The 19651-nt window shown below is 50.0% G+C and overlaps 1 protein-coding gene across 1 annotated transcript in view; it reads left to right on the top strand.

The window, feature by feature from the left end:
- Positions 1-6472: 6472 nt before the first annotated feature.
- The window catches only part of ube2l3b (ubiquitin-conjugating enzyme E2L 3b), a 37009-nt gene continuing 23830 nt past the window's right edge, over positions 6473-19651 (top strand). The window contains exon 1 of the mRNA XM_055655412.1: positions 6473-6547. Within this exon, the coding sequence (XP_055511387.1) occupies positions 6521-6547 (27 nt within the window). The 5' untranslated portion in view covers positions 6473-6520. The remainder of the gene's footprint in view (positions 6548-19651) is intronic.

The following is a 19651-nucleotide window of genomic DNA, read 5'->3' as shown; positions in this document are numbered from 1 at the left end:
TCTCTGTTGAAAGTCTCCAGAGAACCGGCCTCCTCCGAGAATTCCACAGACTCACAACTCTCTGTGTGAAAAAGTGTTTCCTCATCTCCGTTCTAAATGGCTTACCCCTTATTCTTAAACTGTGTGGCCCCTGGTTCTGGACTCCCCCAACATCGACATCGGTGAGACCAAGTGCAGACAAGGAGTGATTTTGTGTGGAAACTGGCTCCTCGGCCCAACTTGCCCACACCGCCCAACATGCCCCAGCTACACTAGTCCCACCTGCCTGCATTTGGTCCACATCACTCCAAACCTGTCCTATCCATGTACCTATCTAACTGTTTCTTAAGCGTTGGGATAGTCCCAGCCTCAACTACCTCCTCTGGCAGCTCGTTCCGTACACCCACCACCCTTTGTGTGAAAAAGTTACCCCTCAGATTCCTATGAAATCTTTCCCCCTTCACCTTGAACCTATGCCCTCTGGTCCTCGATTACCCTACTCTGGGCGAGAGACTCTGTGAGATCTATTCCTCTCATAGAGTGGATGTGGGGAGGATGTTTCCACTAGGGGGTGAGTCTAGGACCAGAACTCTATCTAACTCTCCCTTAAAACCATCCAGTGACTTGGCCTCCACTGCCCTCTGTGGCTGGGAATTCAATTACATTCACAACTCTCTGGGTGAAAATGTTGTTTCTCACCTCAGTATTAAATGACCTCCCTTTTATTCTAAGACTGGGGCCCCTGGTTCTGGACTCGCCCAACATTGGGAACATTTTTCCTGCATCTAGCTTGTCCAGTCCTTTTATAATTTTATATGTTTCTATAAGACCTCCCCCTCATCCTTCTAAACTCCAGTGAATACAAGCTTAGTCTTTTCAATCTTTCCTCATATGACAGTCCTGCCATCCCAGGGATCAATCTGGTGAACCTACGCTGCACTGACTCAATCACAAGGATGTCTTTCCTTAAATTAGGAGACCAAAACTGTACACAATACTCCAGATGTGGTCTCGCCAGAGCCCTATACAACTGCAGAAGAACCTCTTTACTCCTATACTGAAATCCTCTTGTTATGAAGGCCAACATTCCATTGGCTTTCTTCACCGCTGCTGATGGTCTGTTGTCCAAGCCCTCTCATGGGGATGATGGAAACTCCGGCCTCGGGATGGATCGGAACGCTCCCGAGCTCCCGAGTCGGCCTCTTCTTACCGGAGACCGCGGGATTCACGGTTCACGGTTTTACAGTCCACAGGCCGGAGCTACAACACTGGCGATCCTCGGCAAAGGATCGCAGGCTCCGCGATGGTAAGTCCACGCCGTGCCCGCGGGTTGAAGCTCCGGGCCGATCTCCAGGAAAGGCCGCACCACTCCACGTTGTTAGGCCGCAGGAGGGGCCGGAGATGCGACACGGACAAAAATTGCTTCTCCGTCAAGGTAAGTGACAGGAAAAAGTCCCCCCCCCCCCCCCCCCCCCCCCCCCCCCCCCTCCACATAAACCAACCATGAAACATGAAACAAATTTTAGAATGTGCTTAATAATAATTATAATAAAAACAGGAGAAAGGACGCACAGACTGTTGGCGAAGCTGCCACGACAGTGGTGCCACCTGGTGGACACCAGCATCTGCTGTTCCTTCCAACACAGATTGAGTGGAGAAGTTGGAATGTTATGTTACAGTTCTACAACTGTATTTGGAATAGTCTGTTCAGTTTTGATCACCCAGCTACAGGGAGGATGTCATCGAGCTTGAAAGAGTGTAGAGAAGATTTACGGGGATGTTGCCAGGACTCAGGAGGCCGAGCTGTAGGGAGAGGTTGCTCAAGTTGGGACTTTATTCCTTGGAGCGCAGGAGTCTGAGGTGTGATCTTATAAAGGTGTAAGTCTTCTGGAATTTTTTTGAGGATGTAACTAGGAAAATGGACAAGGGAGAGCCAGTGGATGTAGTGTACCTGGACTTTCAGAAAAACATTTGATAATTGGGGGGTAGAATGCTGACATGGGTATTGGAGTAGAATGCTGACATGGATAGAAAATTTGTTTGGCAGAAAGGAAACAAAGAGTAGGGATTAACGGGTCCCTTTCAGAATGGCACGCAGTGACTAGTGGGGCACCGCAAGGCTCGGTGCTGGGACCGCAGCTATTTATAATATACATTCATGATTTGGATGAAGGGATTCAAAGTGACATTAGCAAATTTGCAGATGACACAAGGCTGGGTGGCAGTGTGAACTGTGAGGAGGATGCTATGAGAATGCAGGGTGACTTGGACAGGTAGGGTGAGTGGGCAGATGCATGGCAGATGAAGTTTAATGTGGATAAATGTGAGGTCATCCACTTTGGTAGCAAAAACAGGAAGGCAGATTACTATCTAAATGGTGTCAAGTTGGGAAAAAGGGAAGTACAATGGGATCTGGGGGGGGTCCTTGTACATCAGTCAATGAAAGTAAACATGCAGGTACAACAGGCAGTGAAGAAAGTGAATGGCAAGGTGACCTTTATAACAAGAGGAGTTGAGTATAGGAGCAAAGAGGTCCTTCTGCAGTTGTACAGGGCCCTAGTGAGACCACACCTGGAGTATTGTGTGCAGTTTTGGTCCCCTAATTTGAGGAAGGACATTCTTGCTAAAAAGGGAGTGCAGTGTAGGTTCACAAGGTTAATTCCCGGGATGGCAGGACTGTCATATGCTGAGAGAATGGAGCGGCTGGCCTTGTATACTCTGGAATTTAGGATGAGAGTGGATCTCATTGAAACATATAATATCACTAGACTAAGTGGGACCCGTTGGGTCCCAGCATCACAGGGGAGGGCTGGTCCCCCAACGCAATATTCCACCGCTCCACCAATTTCAAGCAGGGTGCAAGATCACTAAAGACAGTGAGTTGTGACCTCCTCCATCTCCATCATGCAGAGACTGAGCCACGCCCACGCTTCTGGGTTTTATAGTCCCTCCCACCAGAAGGGGCGTGGTCTTCATGGCGTGATTGACAGGAGAGAGAATCTCAACCTTTTAAAAACACTAATAACTTTTTTTATCGATGGGAAAATCCTCGGCACCTGATGAGCGGAGAGGGACTCTGAGTAAGGTGGCGAAAAATCACAGCCGTACGTGGTAGAGCTTTTTTCTAAAATCAATATAAAGCGCCAGCAGGAAGTGGTCAAGATTAGACTTTTAATTACATAGAAGGCAACTTTAATTAGGCAAAGCAACTTTAATGAGGCAAGGCAACTTTAGCATTTTCAAATCAAAGGCAAGGCAACTTTAATTAGGCAAGGCAACTTTAATTAGGCAAGGAAAATTTATTTAGGCAAGGTAACTTCAATTAGGCAAAACAGCTTTAACATTTCCAAACCAAAGGCAACACAGCTTTATCATATCTAAACTATATTTTCAAACCACATTAAGGGCACTGACAGGTCAGAAAAACCACTCACAGTTTAGTAGACATGTGTTCAATGTTATTCACAGCTCAGACTGAGAGACGTGACCCTCTCGCTTCCTCTATCCTGCAGACTGACTGAGGCAGTCAACCGGGTTTTATAGTCGCTCCAGAAGGGGGCGTGGCCTTCAGGAGAGGGAATCTCAACATTTTTTAAACACTAATTACTCTTTTATTTTTCATCGATGGGAAAAATCCTCTTGTCCTGCGCAGCGGAGGGGGACTATGAGTAAGATGGCCAAAAATTACAGCCGTAAATGGCAGCGTTTTTTCCAAAATCAATATACAGAACAACAGGAAGTGGTCAAGATCAGGCTTTTAGTAATATACACACACATATTTCTACATGGTGAAACCAAAATGTAGAAAAATGGCCCTTAATAAAATCTGACAATGTGCACTTTAACCACATGTGATTTTTTTCTATTATAAAACTCAAATTGTGGAGAAATAAATAAATGATGGGTCTTTGTGCCAAACATTATGGAGTGCATTGTGGTTAAAGTGCACATTGTCAGATTTTGTTAAAGGCCATTTCTATGCATTTTGCTTTCACCATGTAGAAATTACAGTGTTTATACGTAGTCCCCCCATTTCAAGGCACCATAATGTTTGGGACACATGGCTTCACAGGTGTTGGTAATTGCCCAGGTGTGTTTAATTGCCTCCTTAATACAGGTATAAGAGAGCTCTCAGCACCGAGTCTTACCTCCAGTCTTTCCATCACCTTTGGAAACTTTTATTGCTGTTCATCAACATGAAGACCAAAGTTGTGCCAATGAAAGTCAAAGAAGCCATTATGAGACTGAGAAACAAGAATAAAACCGTTACAGACATCAGCTAAAGCGTGGGCTTCCCAAAAGCAAATGTTTGGAACATCATTAAGAAGAAAGAGAGCCTGGTGAGCTTACTAATTGCAAAGGGACTGACAGGCCAAGGAAGACCTCCACAGCTGATGACAGAAGAATTCGTTCGATAATTTAAAAAAATCACCAAACACTTGTCCGACAGATCAGAAACACTCTTCAGGAGTGGATTTGTCAATGGCCACTATCTGCTGAAGACTTCACGAAAAGAAATACAGAGGCTACACTGCAAGATGCAAACCACTGGTTAGCAACAAAAATAGGATGGCCAGGTTATAGTTTGCCAAGAAGTACTTAAAAGAGCAATCACAGTTCTGGATAAAGATCTTGTGGACAGATGAAGCGTACAAATTAGCCAGAAAAAGCAGCATACCAGAGGACTGGGAGAAATTCAGAGACCAGCAGAGGAGGACAAAGGGCTTAATTAGCAAAGGGAAAATAGATTATGAAAGAAAACTGGCAGGGAACATAAAAACTGACTGCAAAAGATTTTATAGATATGTGAAGAGAAATAGATTAGTTAAAACAAATGTAGGTCCCTTGCAGTCAGAAACAGGTGAATTGATCATGGAGAACAAGGACCAAGTCAATCACCTGATCTGAACCGAATTGAGCATGCATTTTATATGCTGATGAGAAAACTGAAGGGGACTAGCCCCCAAAACAAGCATTAAGCTAAAGATGTCTGCAATATAGACCTGGTAGAGCATCACCAGAGAAGACACCCAGCAACTGGTGATGTCTATGAATCGCAGACTTCAAGCAGTCATTGCATGCAAAGGATATGCAACAAAATACTAAACATGACTACTTTCATTTACATGACATTGCTGTGTCCCAAACATTATGGTGCCCTGAATTAGGGGACTATGTATAAACACAGCTGTAATTTCTACATGATGAAACCAAAATGTATTAAAATGGCCTTTATTAAAATCTGACTGTGCACTTTAACCACATGTGATTTTTTTTTCTATTACAAATCCCAAATTGTGGAGTACAGAGGCAAATAAATGAATGATGGGGTTATGTCCCAAACATTATAGAGGGCACTGTACACAAACCCACTGACATACACCCACCCACAAACACATAAGCACACACACCCACACATACAGACATACACACACACATGACATCCACACCCGCACAGACACACACACACACATAGACACAGCCACATAGACACACCAACATACACCTACCCATACACACATACATAAGACACCCACACACATAGACACACACCCACACATACACACACCCACACACACATACACACACACACACATACATAGACACACACACACACACACACACACACACACACACACACACACACACATACACACCCACACACACATACACACACACACACACACATACTCACACCCACACACACACACACACACACACACACACACACACACACACACACACACACACACACACATACACACACCCACAGACACACACACACACACACACACACACACACACCCACACACACACACACACACACACACACACACACACACACACACACACACACACACACACACACACACACACACACACACACACACACACACACACACACACACACACACACACACACACACACACACATACATACACACACACACACACACACACAGACACACACACACACACACACACACACACACATACACACACACACATACATACACACACACACACACCCACACACACACACACACACACACACACACACACCCACACACAGACACACACACCCACACACATATACACACCCACACATAGACACACATACACACATAGACACCCACACACAGAGGATGAGCCTGGGCTCCCGCAGCGGCGCTGCCCCGCACTGTGAGCAAAGATCTTTGCTGTGAGTGCACGTGGTGTGGTGAGTGCACGTGGTGGGGTGTGCGCGCCGGGGGGGGGGGGGCGATGCGCGTGCACGGTGTATTGTGTGTGTTGGGGGGACGACGACGATGCGCGTGCACGGTGTGGGGGGAGGGTTAGTGCGCGGGCGCGGGGGGCGCGTGCACGATGTGTAGGGCGACGACGATGCGCGTGCACGGTGTGTGTGGGGTAGTGCGCGGGGGCGGTGCACGTGCACGGTGTGTGTGTAGGGCGAGTGCACGGTGTGTGGGCGGGCGCGGGGGGGCGCGGGGGCGGGGGGGAAGTGGCGGTGGGTCATTGTGGGAAGCGAGGGAGAGGCAAGATGGCGGGCAGCAAGCGGTTGATGAAGGTAAACGGCACCGGCGCCGCGCACACACACACACCCTTCTGGCCCGGGGGGGGAGGGGGGGGGGCCGGGGCCGCTGCTGCTGGGGGGGAGATGGTGAGGGTGGGGGCCCTCGGGGGCGGGGGGCAGACAGAGTGTGGGGAGCGCGGGGTGTGAGGGGCGGCCAGGCCCAGGGCCCGGGGAGAGAGAGATGATGGTGGTGATGCGGGGAGTGAGGAGCGAGGCGGATCTGAGGGCCGATGCGCCGCGGCTGCAGAGAGGATGCGGGGAGAGTTGAGGCCCCGGCCTCGTTGGACCGTTCACCGCGGCTCCACCAACGCGGGCCCCTCCCCCTTCCCCCCCCTTTTTTTCTCCTTTTCCCCCTTCCCCCTCCCTTTTCCCCCTCCCTCCCCCCCCCTTTTCCCCCCCCCCCCTCCCCCCTTTTCCCCCTCCCTCCCCCTCCCTTTCCCCCTCCTCCCCTCCCCTCCCCTCCCCTCTCCTCTCTTCTCCCCCCTCCTCTCCTCTCCTCTCCCCTCCCCTCCCCTGTCCTCCCCTACCCCCTCCTGTCCTCCCCTACCCTCTCCCCTCCTTTTCCCCTCCCCCCTCCCCTCCCCCCCCCCCTCTCCCTTTCCCCCTCCCCCTCCCCCTTTCCCCCCTCCCTCCCCCCCTCCCTTTTCCCCCCCTCCCTCCCCCCCCCCTCCCCTTTCCCCCCCTCCCTCCCCCCTCCCCCTCTTTCCCCCCCCTTCCCATTCTCCCCTCCCTTTTCCCCCTCCCCTTTTCCTTCTTCTTCCCCTCCCTTTTTTTTTTCTTCCCTTTTTTTCCTTTCCTTCCCCCCCTCCCTTTCCCCCCTCCCTTTCCCCTCCCTTTCTTTCCCCCCCTCCCTCCTTTCCCTCCTCCCTTTTCCCCCTTCCCCTCCCCCCCCCTCCCTCCCCCCCTCCCTCCCCCCTCCCTTCCCCCCCCCTCCCTCCCCCCTCCCTCCCCCCCTCCCTTCCCCCCTCCCTCCCCCTCCTCCTTCCCCTCCTCCCCCCCCTTTCCCCCCTCCCTCCCCCCCTCCCCCCCTTCCCCCCTCCCTTTTCCTCCCCCCCCCCCCTCCCTTCCCCCCTTTCCCCCCTCCCTCCTCCCCCCTCCCTCCCCACTTTCCCTCCCCCTCCCCCCCCCCCTCCCCCCCCCCCTTCCCCCTCCCTCCCCCCCTCCCCCCCTTCCCCTTTTTTCCCCCTCCCTCCCTCCCCCCCCTCCCTTCCCCCCCCCTCCCTCCCTTTTTCCCCCCTCCCCCCCCCTCCCCCTTTCCTTTTCCCTCCCTCCCCCCTCCCTATCCCACCTCCCCTTTCCCCCCCCCCCCCCCCCCCCTCCCCCCTCCCCTCCCTCCCCCCTCCCTCCCTTTTCCCTCCTCCCCCCCCCTCCCTTTTCCCCCCCTCCCCCCCTCCCTTTTCCCCCCCCTCCCCCCCCCTCCCTCCCCCTCCCTTCCCCCCCCTCTCCCTTCCCCCTCCCCCCCCCCTCCCCCCTTCCCCCCCTCCCCCCCCCCCCCCCCCGTTCCCTCCCCCCCCCTCCCCCCCTCCCCCCCCCCCTCCCTTTCCCCCCCCCCCCCCTTCCTTCTCCCCCCCTCCTCTCCCCCTTCCCTCCCCCCCCTTCTCCCCCCTCCCCCTACTTCCCCTCCCCCTTCCTCCCTCCTTCCCCCCCCCCGCTCCTCCCTTTCCCCCTCCCCTTCCCCCCCCCTCCCCCCCCTCCCCCTCCCTTCCCCCTCCCCCTTTCCCCCTCCTCCCCTCCCTCCCCCTTCCCCCTCCCCCTCCTTCCTCTCCCCCCCCCCTCTCCCCCCTCCTTCCCCCCCCCTCCCTCCCCCTCCCTGCCCCCTCCCCTCCCCCCCTTCCCCCTCCCTTTCCTTCCCCTCCCTCCCTTCCCCCCTTCCCCCTCCCCCCTCCCCCTCCCTCCCCCCCTCCCCCTCCCTCCCCCCCCCCCCCCCCCCCCCCCCCCCTCCCCCCCCCCCCCCCCCCCCCCCCCCCCCCCCCCCCCCCCCCCTCCCCCCCCCCCCCCCCCCCCCCCCCCCCCTCCCCCCTCCCCCCCCCCCCCCCCCCTCCCCCCCCCTTCTCGTTCCCCCCCCCCTCCCCCCCCTCCCCTCCCTTCCCTTCCCCCCCCTCCACCCTCCCCTCCCTTCCCCCTCTCCCCCTCCCTTCCCCTCCTCCCTCTCCCCAATCCCCCCCTTCCCTTCCCTCCCCCCCCCCCCCTCCCCCCCCTCCCCCCCGCCCCCCCCCTTTCCCCCTCCCCCTCCCCTTCCCTTTCCCCCCCTCCCCCCTCCCTGGCCCGTCCCCCTCCCCCGCCTCCCTTCCCTTCCCCTCCCCCCCCCTCTCCCCGCCCCCCCCTCCCTCCCCCCTCCCCCCCTGCCCCCCCCCCCCCCCCCCCCCCCCCCCCCCCCTCCCCCCTTCCCCCCCCCCCCCCCCCCCCCCCTCCCCCCCCCGCCCCCCCCCCCCCCTTCCCCCTCCCCCCTCCCCCCCCCCCCCCCCCCCCCCCCTCCCCCCCCCCCCCCCCCCCCCCCCCCCCCCCCTTCCCCCCTCCCCCCCCCTTCCCCCCCCCCTCCCCCCCCCCTCCCCCTCCCCTCCCCTCCCCCCAAGACCAGAGTGGTGGGACCCCCCCCCATCTCCCAGTTTGACTCAGCATTTCCACCACTCATCGCAGCCAAAATAATCCTCCCCTCGTCCCCCCGTCTTTCCTTTCACCAACCTCCCCTCACAGCGGCTTTCCAAGGAAATACTGCCTAGGCCGGGAAATACTGCCGAGGCCAGCATACACCTGCTATAATCAGTCCGTTATTCAATGCCGTTACCTAATACCGTTATTAACCCCAGGCTAAACAGAGAGTTCCTTCAGAGGTTTTTTTTTAACAGTTTATGTGCATCGTCTGCCCAGTTCTCCCACTTTAAAAAAAAAAAAATTACCCTTCTGTATCTCACTTGGGATTGATCTCACAATTCCAACGTCTGACACTGCCCAATTCTGTGTTTGATTGAGCAGAATCCTTGCTGGCTTTTGCTCAGAGATGGGTCAAGCACATTATTTTCATAATTGACGATTTTTACAATTGATAGGAAGTGATTTGCCTCTAATGATACAGGTTAAGGAGGTGCAAGGTCTTATTGAACTTGGAGGATCTAGACGTGTAGGAAGGAACTACAGGTGCAGGTTTAAACCGAAGATGGACACAAAATGCTGGAGTAACTCAGCGGATCAGACAGCATCTCTGGAGAAAAGGAATGGGTGACGTTTCGGGCCTGAGGAAGGGTCTCGACCCGAAACGTCGCCCATTCCTTCTATCCTGAGATGCTGCCTGTCCTGCTGAGTTGTCTATCTTCAGTTTAAACCAGCATCTGCAGTTCCTTCCTACACATGGATAGGAAGGTTTAGTGCGATATGGGACAAGGCAGGAGGGACTAGTGTAGATGGGACATGTTGGTCGGCATGGGCAGGTTGGGCTGAGGGGCCCGTTTCTATGCTGTGTGACTATAACTGGTGTTTCTAATTCATAATAATAACATAAGAATTATGATAAATATTTATTCATAGTAATAACATCAGAAAATAGGAACAGGAGTAGGCCATCTTGCCCAACATTCTATATGATTAAGTCCATCTGTGCTAGTTCCCCTCACTTCTGACCTTTCAAAATGTCATCTACTTCTTTGAATATCCTCAGTGGTCTAACCTCTGCAACCCACTAAGGTAGAAAATTTAGTGATTCACACTATGAGGGGATCTTGAAATGTTAAATGGCCATCACCTTATCTTTATGACTGTTACCCCTCGTTCGAGATGAAAACATCTTCATGTCTATCCAGTCAAGCACCCTCCTCTCCCTGGATGCATATGTATTAATAGGAAGATATATCTAGTCTATTTTATCTTCAGCAGCCCATGATAGGACAATCCTCTCATCTCAGGAAATAACTAATTTAATTGATTTTAGAAAAAATGCTATCACCTACGGCTGTGATTTTTGGCCATCTTACTCAGAGTCCCCCTCAGCTCATCAGATGCAGAGGATTTTTCCCATTGATGAAAAATAAGAGTTATTAGTGTTTAAAAAATGTTGAGATTCGCTCAATCACGACATGAAGGCCACGCCCCTTCTGGTGGAAGGGGGAGGGACTATAAAACCCAGAAATGTGGGCGTGGCTCAGTCTCTGCAAGATGGAGGAGGGGGAGGTCACGACTCGCTATCTTTAGTCGCCTTGCACCCTGCTTGAAGTGGTAAGAAACTGCACTTGAATTTGGTGGCCTTGCGCCCGGCTTGAAATGGAATTTCAAGGAATAGCCGCAAGTCAACTGCCAGCCCACCAGCCGTGAGTGAGTGAGCTGCCAGCACAACCGGCTTGAGTGACCGTGCCGCCAGCCCAAGAATCCATTCGGCCCACAATGTCCATACTAGCCCTCTGGAAACCAGTACCTTCAACCCACAACACCCATACTAACGCTCCAGAAAGCCCCCCCCCCCCACACACCCCACTGGCCTCCCATGTGATGCTGGGACCCAACCCGGCATCACTTGCCACACCTGCCTGTGAACTTTTACAAGAGCGCATATCATGAGTAGAATGATTATTTCTGTCACTGTTGACCTGTTATAGAGTCATAAAGTGATACAGCATTGAAACTGACTCTTCAGCCCAACTTGCCCTCACTGGCCAACATGTCCCACCTACACTAGTCCCACCTGCCCGCATTTGATTTGTATCCCTCCAAACCTGTCCTATCCATTTACCTGTTGAACTGTTTCTTAAACGTTGGGATAGTCCCTGTCTCAACTACCCCATCTGGCAGCTTGTTCCATACACCCACCATCCACTGTGTTGAAGGTAGACACAAAATACCGGAGTGACTTAGCGGGACAGGCAGCATCTCTGGAGAGAAGGAATTGGCGACGTTATGGGTCGAGACCCTTCTTCAGATCCGAAATGTCGCCCATTCTTTCTCTCCAGAGATGCTGCCTGTCCCGCTGAGTTACTCCAGCATTTTGTGTCTACCTCCGATTTAAACCAGAATCTGCAGTTCGTCTTTACACCCTCTATGATGAGGCCATCACTAAGGTAGCAGTTGATTTGCGTCATAACCAACCTCTCGAAGCACTTCATCATTGCATCTCATCTTTCGCCTTCGTTATTCTTCCCTACTAACCTCAGATCTCTGGATTCTCATAATCATATCTAAAAATCTATTGATCTCAGTCTTGCGCAAACACATCTGAACTGCCGTAGCCCATTCTCATCTATCCTTGTCTTGAGACAATGACCCTGAGGTCTCGACACACCATTCAGGATGAACATCAGCCTCTCAATTAACCCATTGTACCATCAGCCCCTCTACTGCCTTAATCCTATGTAAAATGAACTGTTCTCCTCTTAATCCATTTTGCTAGCCCAATCTAATAGCACGACAGAAACATGTTTGCAAATTGGCAAAACTGGGGAATTAAATACTTCAGCAGATTTTATTTTGTGACAAAAGTAAACTAAATTAAACTAAACCTGCTGGAATATTTAACTCCCAAGCTTTGTCGCTTTGCAACCACGAGTCTGTAATGCTATTACATTCTTCCCATTTCTGCTTGTCATTAAGTCGCTTCCATTGTTATGCTGCACATTCAGTTAAAGGGCCTTCAATTCCATCTTTGTACCAATATTCCTTTCCCTTGAAGATCATTTGAGGTATACTCTTATATATTTGTGCAATGTCCCTTGCTAATTATTGTCTATATTTGCTGCACAGAACTGCAGATGCTGGTTTACACCGAAAATAGGCACAAAATGCTGGAGTAGCTCAGCGGGGACAGGCAGCATCTCTGGAGAGAAAGAATGGGTGACATTTCTGGTGGAGACCCTTCTTGCTCCACGACACTATTGCCTTGCTCAATTCCCTTTAGCGTTCAGAATTTCCCCTCTTTCCCCTCCATTCCCATCAACTACCTCACTTGGACCCCCCCCCTCTTTATTAAATCGCTGAGCCATACATTCTCTGATCTCAATTATTCCTTGCTGGTTAACTGGCTCACACAGTGAAGCAGAGGCTGTCCAGCGTTTTAATGTGGATCCTGGCTGCGCCTACGCTCTCAGCAGAACTACGTGCTTTGTCCACAATGATTATATAAGTTCAATTCATCTTGCATGACCTTCGCTGTAATTTGGCAGCTGGTGCTGCCACTTCCATCAAAGATTTGTTAATGCCATCAGTCATACTTTCAATTTGGAAGTTGAAATTCCCATTGGTTTCCATCCACGTGGACCATCGCAACTGGAATCTCCCCTCCTGCATCCGTCCCTCTCTCCATTTCGGGAAGAGATGCCTTTACCCCAGCAATGGGGTGACGACACGATGGGGGCGGCGCGGTGGCACAACGGTAGAGTTGCTGCCTCACAGCGCCAGAGATCCGTGTTCGATTCCGACTATGGGTGCTGTCTGTACTGACTTAGACGTGTTCTCCCTGTGACCGCGTGGGTTTTCTCTGGGTGCTCCAGTTTCCTCCCAAATCTCAAAGACGTACAAGTTTGTTGGTTAATTGTTTTCTGTATAATTGTAAATTGTCCCTCGTGTTAAGGACAGTGCTTGTCTACAGGGTGATCGCCGGTCGTCACAGACTCGGTGGGCCGAAGGGCCTGTTTACCCGCTGTATCTCTCAAGTCTAAAGACACAGCCTTCCCGAGCTGTACTCGTGACTGCCTCTTGGAATAAAGCAGCCACAAAACCCCCTCTTCCCTCACCCCAACCCCCACCATCACCATTCCCACCCCCCAGGCTCATCAACTCCAGGGCAAGCATTTACTGCAGATATTGTCAGCAGTGGTTTCCATCCACTCCCACCCTCTACAGTTGCCCTAACGTAAAATGGTTGGAATATTTGGAATATGGTAGAATGGTTGGAATATTGCCAGCGGCACAGTGGCCCAGCGGTAGAGTTGCTGCCTCACAGCGAATGCAGCGCCGGAGACACTGGCTCGATCCCGACTACGGGCGCTGTCTGTACAGCGTTTGTACGTTCTCCCTGTGACCTGCGTGGGTTTTCTCCGAGATCTTCTATTTCCTCCCACACTCCAAAGACGTACAGGTTTGTAGGTTAATTGGTTTGGTAAAAGTAAAAAATGTCCCAAGTGGATGTAGGATAGTGTTAGTGTGCGGGGATCGCTGGTCGGCGCGGACCCAGTGGGCCGAAGGGCCTGTTCCCGTGCTGTATCTCTAAACTAAACTACTTAATTCTATCACCGTTGCCCTAATCCTACAAGTCCCTTGCTAGCCAAACTCCATGCTCCATAGATGCTGCCTTTGGAGGCACTGTGCTATAACCATCCAAGAACACTTGTGTAAAAGTCAACAGTGCCTCCATTTAAAGATTGCATCCACTGCTGGAGACCATTATGATTATGCAGCCCCACTTTACCTTGCACAACCTTCGTGCAATGTCATCTGGCACTCGATGGCCGCTGCTGTCTCTTCCATTAAAAATATATACTAACGTTGTCATAAATCATAGCTCTTTTAATTTGTAAGTTCAAAGTGAATAGACTCTTGGGGTAGATATTATGAAATGCATGACAATTGTTCGGTCAGGCAAGAGTAGTGAGCATGAGGTAATACTAATCGCTGTGAGACATCAATGAATGAAATAATTTTGGCAAATATATGGCCCAGTCTATTGGAGAACCTAATAATGGAAAATATGTTTCCATTTTAATGTCTTAAATTAATCCTGGTATGAAGATATTGACAGCTCAGTGTATGATGGTAATATCTGCACTCAAATTTTAATTCAGTGGTTTCTTTTGTGTGCTTTTAAAAGAAACACTTGATTAAAATTCAGCATTGGTAAAGTAGTACACAACAAGTTAGTTTCAATTTTAATTCTTGATTGTGCTATATTCCAGTTCCTTTTTGAAATATTGCTGTGGCTTCATGGGGTACACGTTGTAATGCCATTTATAAATCATAGAGTCATAGAGCATAGAGATAGGCACACGTGTCAATCTCAATCTCAGTCTGAAGAAGGGTCTCGACCCGAAACGTCACCCGTTCCTTTTCTCCAGAGATGTTGCTGCCTGTCCCGCTGAGTTTCTCCAGCATATTGTATCTACCTTTGATTTAAACCAGCTTCTGCAGTTCTTTCCTACACATAAAAATGAATCCTTTGGCCCATCGATTACTAATCCTGCTTTACACCACCTATACCGTAACACTTCAATAGCTTGTTTAGATATTTAAGTACTATGTTCGCTTCAGTTTAGTTTATTGTCAGACACAAAAAGCTGGAGTAACTCAGAGGGACTGGCAGCATCTTTGGAGAGAAGGAATGGGTGACATTTTGGGTCGAGACCCTTCTCCAGATTGAGATTGACATGTGTACCAAGGTACAGTGAAAAGCTTTTATTTTGTGCTAACCAGTCAGCAGGGAGAAAATACATGTGAGAGTCCATGCCTCCACCACCCCGTTAGGAATTCCATTCCAGATTTCCAACACTCTCTGGGTGAAACAGAATTCTTCCTCACGTCACCTCTGAACCCGGGACCCTTTCCCCACCTGCCTTCTGGACTTACCCCTCAGATTCCTATTAAATCTCAAGAGATTCAAGAGAGTTTATTGTCTTGTGTCTGATAGGACAATGAAATTCTTGCTTTGCTTCAGCACAACAGAACATAGTAGGCATTGACTACAGAACAGATCAGTGTGTCCATATACCATTATATAATTATAGACACACACGAATAAATAAACTGATAAAGTGCAAATCACAGATAATGGGCTATTAATGTTCAGAGTTTTGTCCGAGCCGAGTTTAATAGCCTGATGGCTGTGAGGAAGTAGCTATTCCTGAACCTGGACGTTGCAGTCTTCAGGCTCCTGTACCTTCTACCTGAAGGTAGCAGGGAGATGAATGTGTGGCCAGGATGGTGTGGGTCCTTGATGATACTGCCAGCCTTTTTGAGGCAGTGACTGCGATAGATCCCCTCGATGGAAGGGAGGTCAGAGCCGATGATGGACTGGGCAGTGTTTCCCCTTCCCCCTTAATCTATGTCCTCTGGTCCTCGATTCCCCTACTCTGGGCGAGAGACTCTGCGCATCTACCCGATGTATTCCTCTCATGATTTTATACACCTCTATAAGATCACCCCTCATCCTTCTGCGCTCCAAGGGATAGAAACCCAGCCTGCTCAACCTCTCCCTATAGTTCAGACCCATTAGTCCTGGCAACATCCTCCTATGTATCGGCGTGACCAAGTGCAGACTGGGCGATCCTTTTGCTGAACACCTACGCTCAATCAGTCTCGACCTACACCATCTCCCAGTTGTCAAACATTTTAACTCCCCATCCCATTCCCACACTGACCTTTCTGTCCTGGGCCTCCTCCACTGTCAGTGTGAGGCCACACACAAATTGGAGGAACAGCATCTCATATTTTGCTTGGGCAGCTTACCACCCAGCTGTATGAATTTGATTTCTCCAACTTCAAGTAATCCTTGCATTTCGTCCCTCCCCCACCCTAGTCGTCTTGCTAGTTTCACTGTTTGAATCCCTTCGTTATCATCACCAACAATAAACTATTGTGGACTCAATTTTTCCTGAGTCATCGTTGCCGGCTCTGATTTTTCACCCAGAGAGTTGTGTCTGAAATTCTCTGCCACAGAAGCCATTCGATGGATGGATGTTCACTGGATGTTTTCAAGAGGGAGTTAGATAGAGCTCTTCGGGCGAACGGAATCAAGGGATATGGGGAGAAATCAGGAACAGGGTACTGATTTAGGATGATCAGCCATGATCATATTGAATGGCGGTGCTGGCTCGTAGGGCCGAATGGCCTACTCCTGCACCTATTGTCTATGTTTCTAAGCTTTGTTTTGCACCTTGTCTTACCTCTTGTTTCCCTCACCCCCTGACTCTCAGTCTTAAGAAGGATCTTGACCCAAAACGTCACCTATTCCTTTTCTCCAGAGATGCTGCCTGACCCGCTGAGTTACACCAGCATTTTGTGTCTATGGTGTAAACCAGTATGTGCAGTCCCTACCTACACATTATGGATTTACAATTTTGTGGATGAGGAGGGCTTAGTTTATTCAATATCTCCACAGTCCACAGCATGTAAGTTGCTGAGGACATCCAACTTTTATTATTTGGAAAATGATGCACCTGTCTTGCAAGGTGAAAACCATTTCAAGTGCCAGTGCATTGCAAAGTTTGCAACGTTCGGTGTGCAGTTGAAATTTATATAGCATGTCATTGGTTTCAAGGAAGTTCTGTATTTGTCAAAATGCCAACACAGTAGTGACATTTAAAGTTGTACCGTGGCATTTACAGAATATCAGCAGTGTGTATGCCATTTGAGGTCACATTTACATTAGAATTTTACTTGTCCAAAGTGAGGTATAAGGATTGCCTAAGGTAGACAAAAATGCTGGAGAAACTTCTTCAGCAGGGTCTCGACCCGAAACGTCACCCATTCCTTCGCTCCATAGATGCTGCTTCACCCGCTGAGTTTCTCCAGTATTTTTGTCTACCTTCGATTGTTCCAGCATCTGCAGTTCCTTCCTAAATATAAGGATAGCCTGATCTGTCGTAACATTGTGTTGAGCATATCCCGGTGCGAAACAGGGGCAGAGTTGCTGCCTCACAGCACCAGAGGCACGGGTTCGATCATTACTACGTGTGCTGTCCGCACAGAGTTTGCACGTTCTCCCTATGACCAGTGTGGGTTTTCTCCAGTTGCTCCGGTTTCCTCCCACACTCCAAAGACATACAGGTTTGTGGGTTAATTGGCTTGGTAAATGTAAAAATTGTCCCTAGTGGGTGTAGGATAGTGTATAATGTGGGGATCGCTAGTCGGTGTGGGCCGAAGGGCCTGTTTCCACGCTGAATCTCTAACTAAACTAAAATAACTTAATTCTAGCACTGCCCTAATCCTACAAGTCCCTTACCAACCAAACTCCAAGCTCCACAGATGCTGCCTTTGGAGGCACTGTGCTATAACTATCCAAGAATACTTGTGTACATCAACTCTTTGTGTGAAAAAGTGACCCCTCAGATCTTTATTAAATCATTTTCCCTTCACCGTTAACCTATGCCCTCTGGTCCTTGATTCACTTACTCTGGGCAAGAGACTCTGTGCATCTACCCGATCTATTCCTCTCATGATTTTAGACTACTTATAAGATCACCCCTCATCCTGCTGCGCTCCAAGGAATAGTCCCAGCCTACTCAACCTCTCCCTGTAGATCACACCCTCTAGTCCTGGCAACAACCTTGTAAACCTTGAAAAGTACAGAATAATGAAAGGCATAGATAGAGCGAATGTGGAAAGGATGTTCCCACTGGTGGGAGAGTCCATCCAGGACCTGAGGTAATAGCCTCAGAATTGTCTGTGGAATTCTCTGCCTGTCTGTGGAATTCTCTGCCTCGGAGGGCGGTGGAGGCAGGTTCTCTGGATGCTTTCAAGAGAGAGCTAGATAGGGCTCTTAAAAATAGCGGAGTCAGGGGATATGGGGAGAAGGCAGGAACGGGGTACTGATTGGGGATGATCAGCCGTGATCACATTGAATGGCGGTGCTGGCTCGAAGAGCCAAATGGCCTACCCCGGCATCTATTATCTATTGTCTAAAGGGCGCTCTTTTAGAAAGGAGGTGAGGAGGAACTTCTTTAGTCAGAGGGTAGTTAATCTGTGGAACTCATTGCCACTGAGGGCTGCGGAGGCCAAGTCAGTGAATATTTTTAAGGCAGAGATTGACAAATTCTTGATTAGAATGGGTGTCAAGGGGAGAAGGCAGGAAAATGGGATTAGGAGGCAGAGATCAGCCATGATTGAATGGCGGATTAGATGCGATGGGCCGAATGGCCTAATTCTACTCCTATAATTTATGAACAGCTTACTGTCATAATCCCACGTTGTTTCGCAGTGGAAACTGAATGGTGGGGTTCTCCTCTAATTGACCTCACCATTGCCTTCCAATGCAGGACCCAATCCTCCAAAGAGGTTTCTTTGTTTTTATAAGATTCAAAGTTCTTGCGTTTTGCGCAGAAGGAAAGATAAGTAAATTAATCATTGTGTACAAAGGTCCAACTTTCTGTAAGAACAAGGTGGGGGGGGGGGGGGGGGGGGGGAATTCCACAACAGCATGTGTAGATAATAAATGGCAACAAATTTGAATCGCGTTCCTTTGCATTCACACCACCGCAGATATGCAGCGTTGAATTTTGATACACTAAATTTCCAGAGGAAATGCAGGAATGCTAGGAGTTGGGGCTAGTGTAGCTGGGACATGTCGGCCGGTGTGTGGAAGTTGGGCCGAAGGGCCTGTTTCCACACTGTATCACTCTATGACTCGGATAGCCACACGTGTCGGTGCATATATATACCATTGGTATACACACCAGAAAGACTGATTGATCCCCGACTTACTGGTTCACTGGATGTTATGGGCCTGTCCCAATTTTTTAGGCGACTGTCGAAAATTTTTTAACATGCTGAACAAATTTCGACGACAGTAAAATTTGGGCTGTGGTAGGTGCTGTCGTAGGTTGTCGCCAGGTTAATGTAGGTTGACCGGTGAATTCCATTGTCCTAGCCGCTGGCAGTCGCTTAAAAAAATCACCTAAGTTGGACAGGCACATTAGGTTTAGCTCTTAGGGCTAAGGGAACAAGTGATATGGGGAAAAAAGCCAGATCGGGGTACAGATTTTGCATGATCAGCCATGGTCATATTGAATGGCGGTGCTGGCTCGAAGGGCCGAATGGCCTACTCCTGCACGTATTTTCTATGTTTCTACAGGGAAATTGACCCCTCCCAAAGATTAGACAGGGTGAGATAAGCGTAGGGTGTTTGGTTTTCCAGAATGGTGGTGAATTTAACTTTTCTTTTCCTAAATATACATTACAAACAAAGCAAACATTCAAACTTTTTTTTACCATTCCACCACAGTTTATTTTAACAGCAGCAGGAAATTTTAGCAGCAGCAGCTAATCTTAACAGCAGGAGTCTCAACAATACTGGCACGGTGGTGCAGCGGTAGAGTTGCTGCTTTGCAGCGTGAGGTTGCTCAACAGATCACTACTCTTGTGTTAACTCATTGCTTATCTCTAATATGAGTCTTTTACATTTAGTTTAGTATA

The sequence above is a fragment of the Leucoraja erinacea genome, chromosome 25 (genome assembly GCF_028641065.1).
Source record: "Leucoraja erinacea ecotype New England chromosome 25, Leri_hhj_1, whole genome shotgun sequence".
Classification (NCBI taxonomy): domain Eukaryota; kingdom Metazoa; phylum Chordata; class Chondrichthyes; order Rajiformes; family Rajidae; genus Leucoraja; species Leucoraja erinaceus.
The sequence above is the reverse complement of the archived record's forward strand: the minus strand, read 5'-3'. Positions and strand labels throughout refer to the sequence as shown.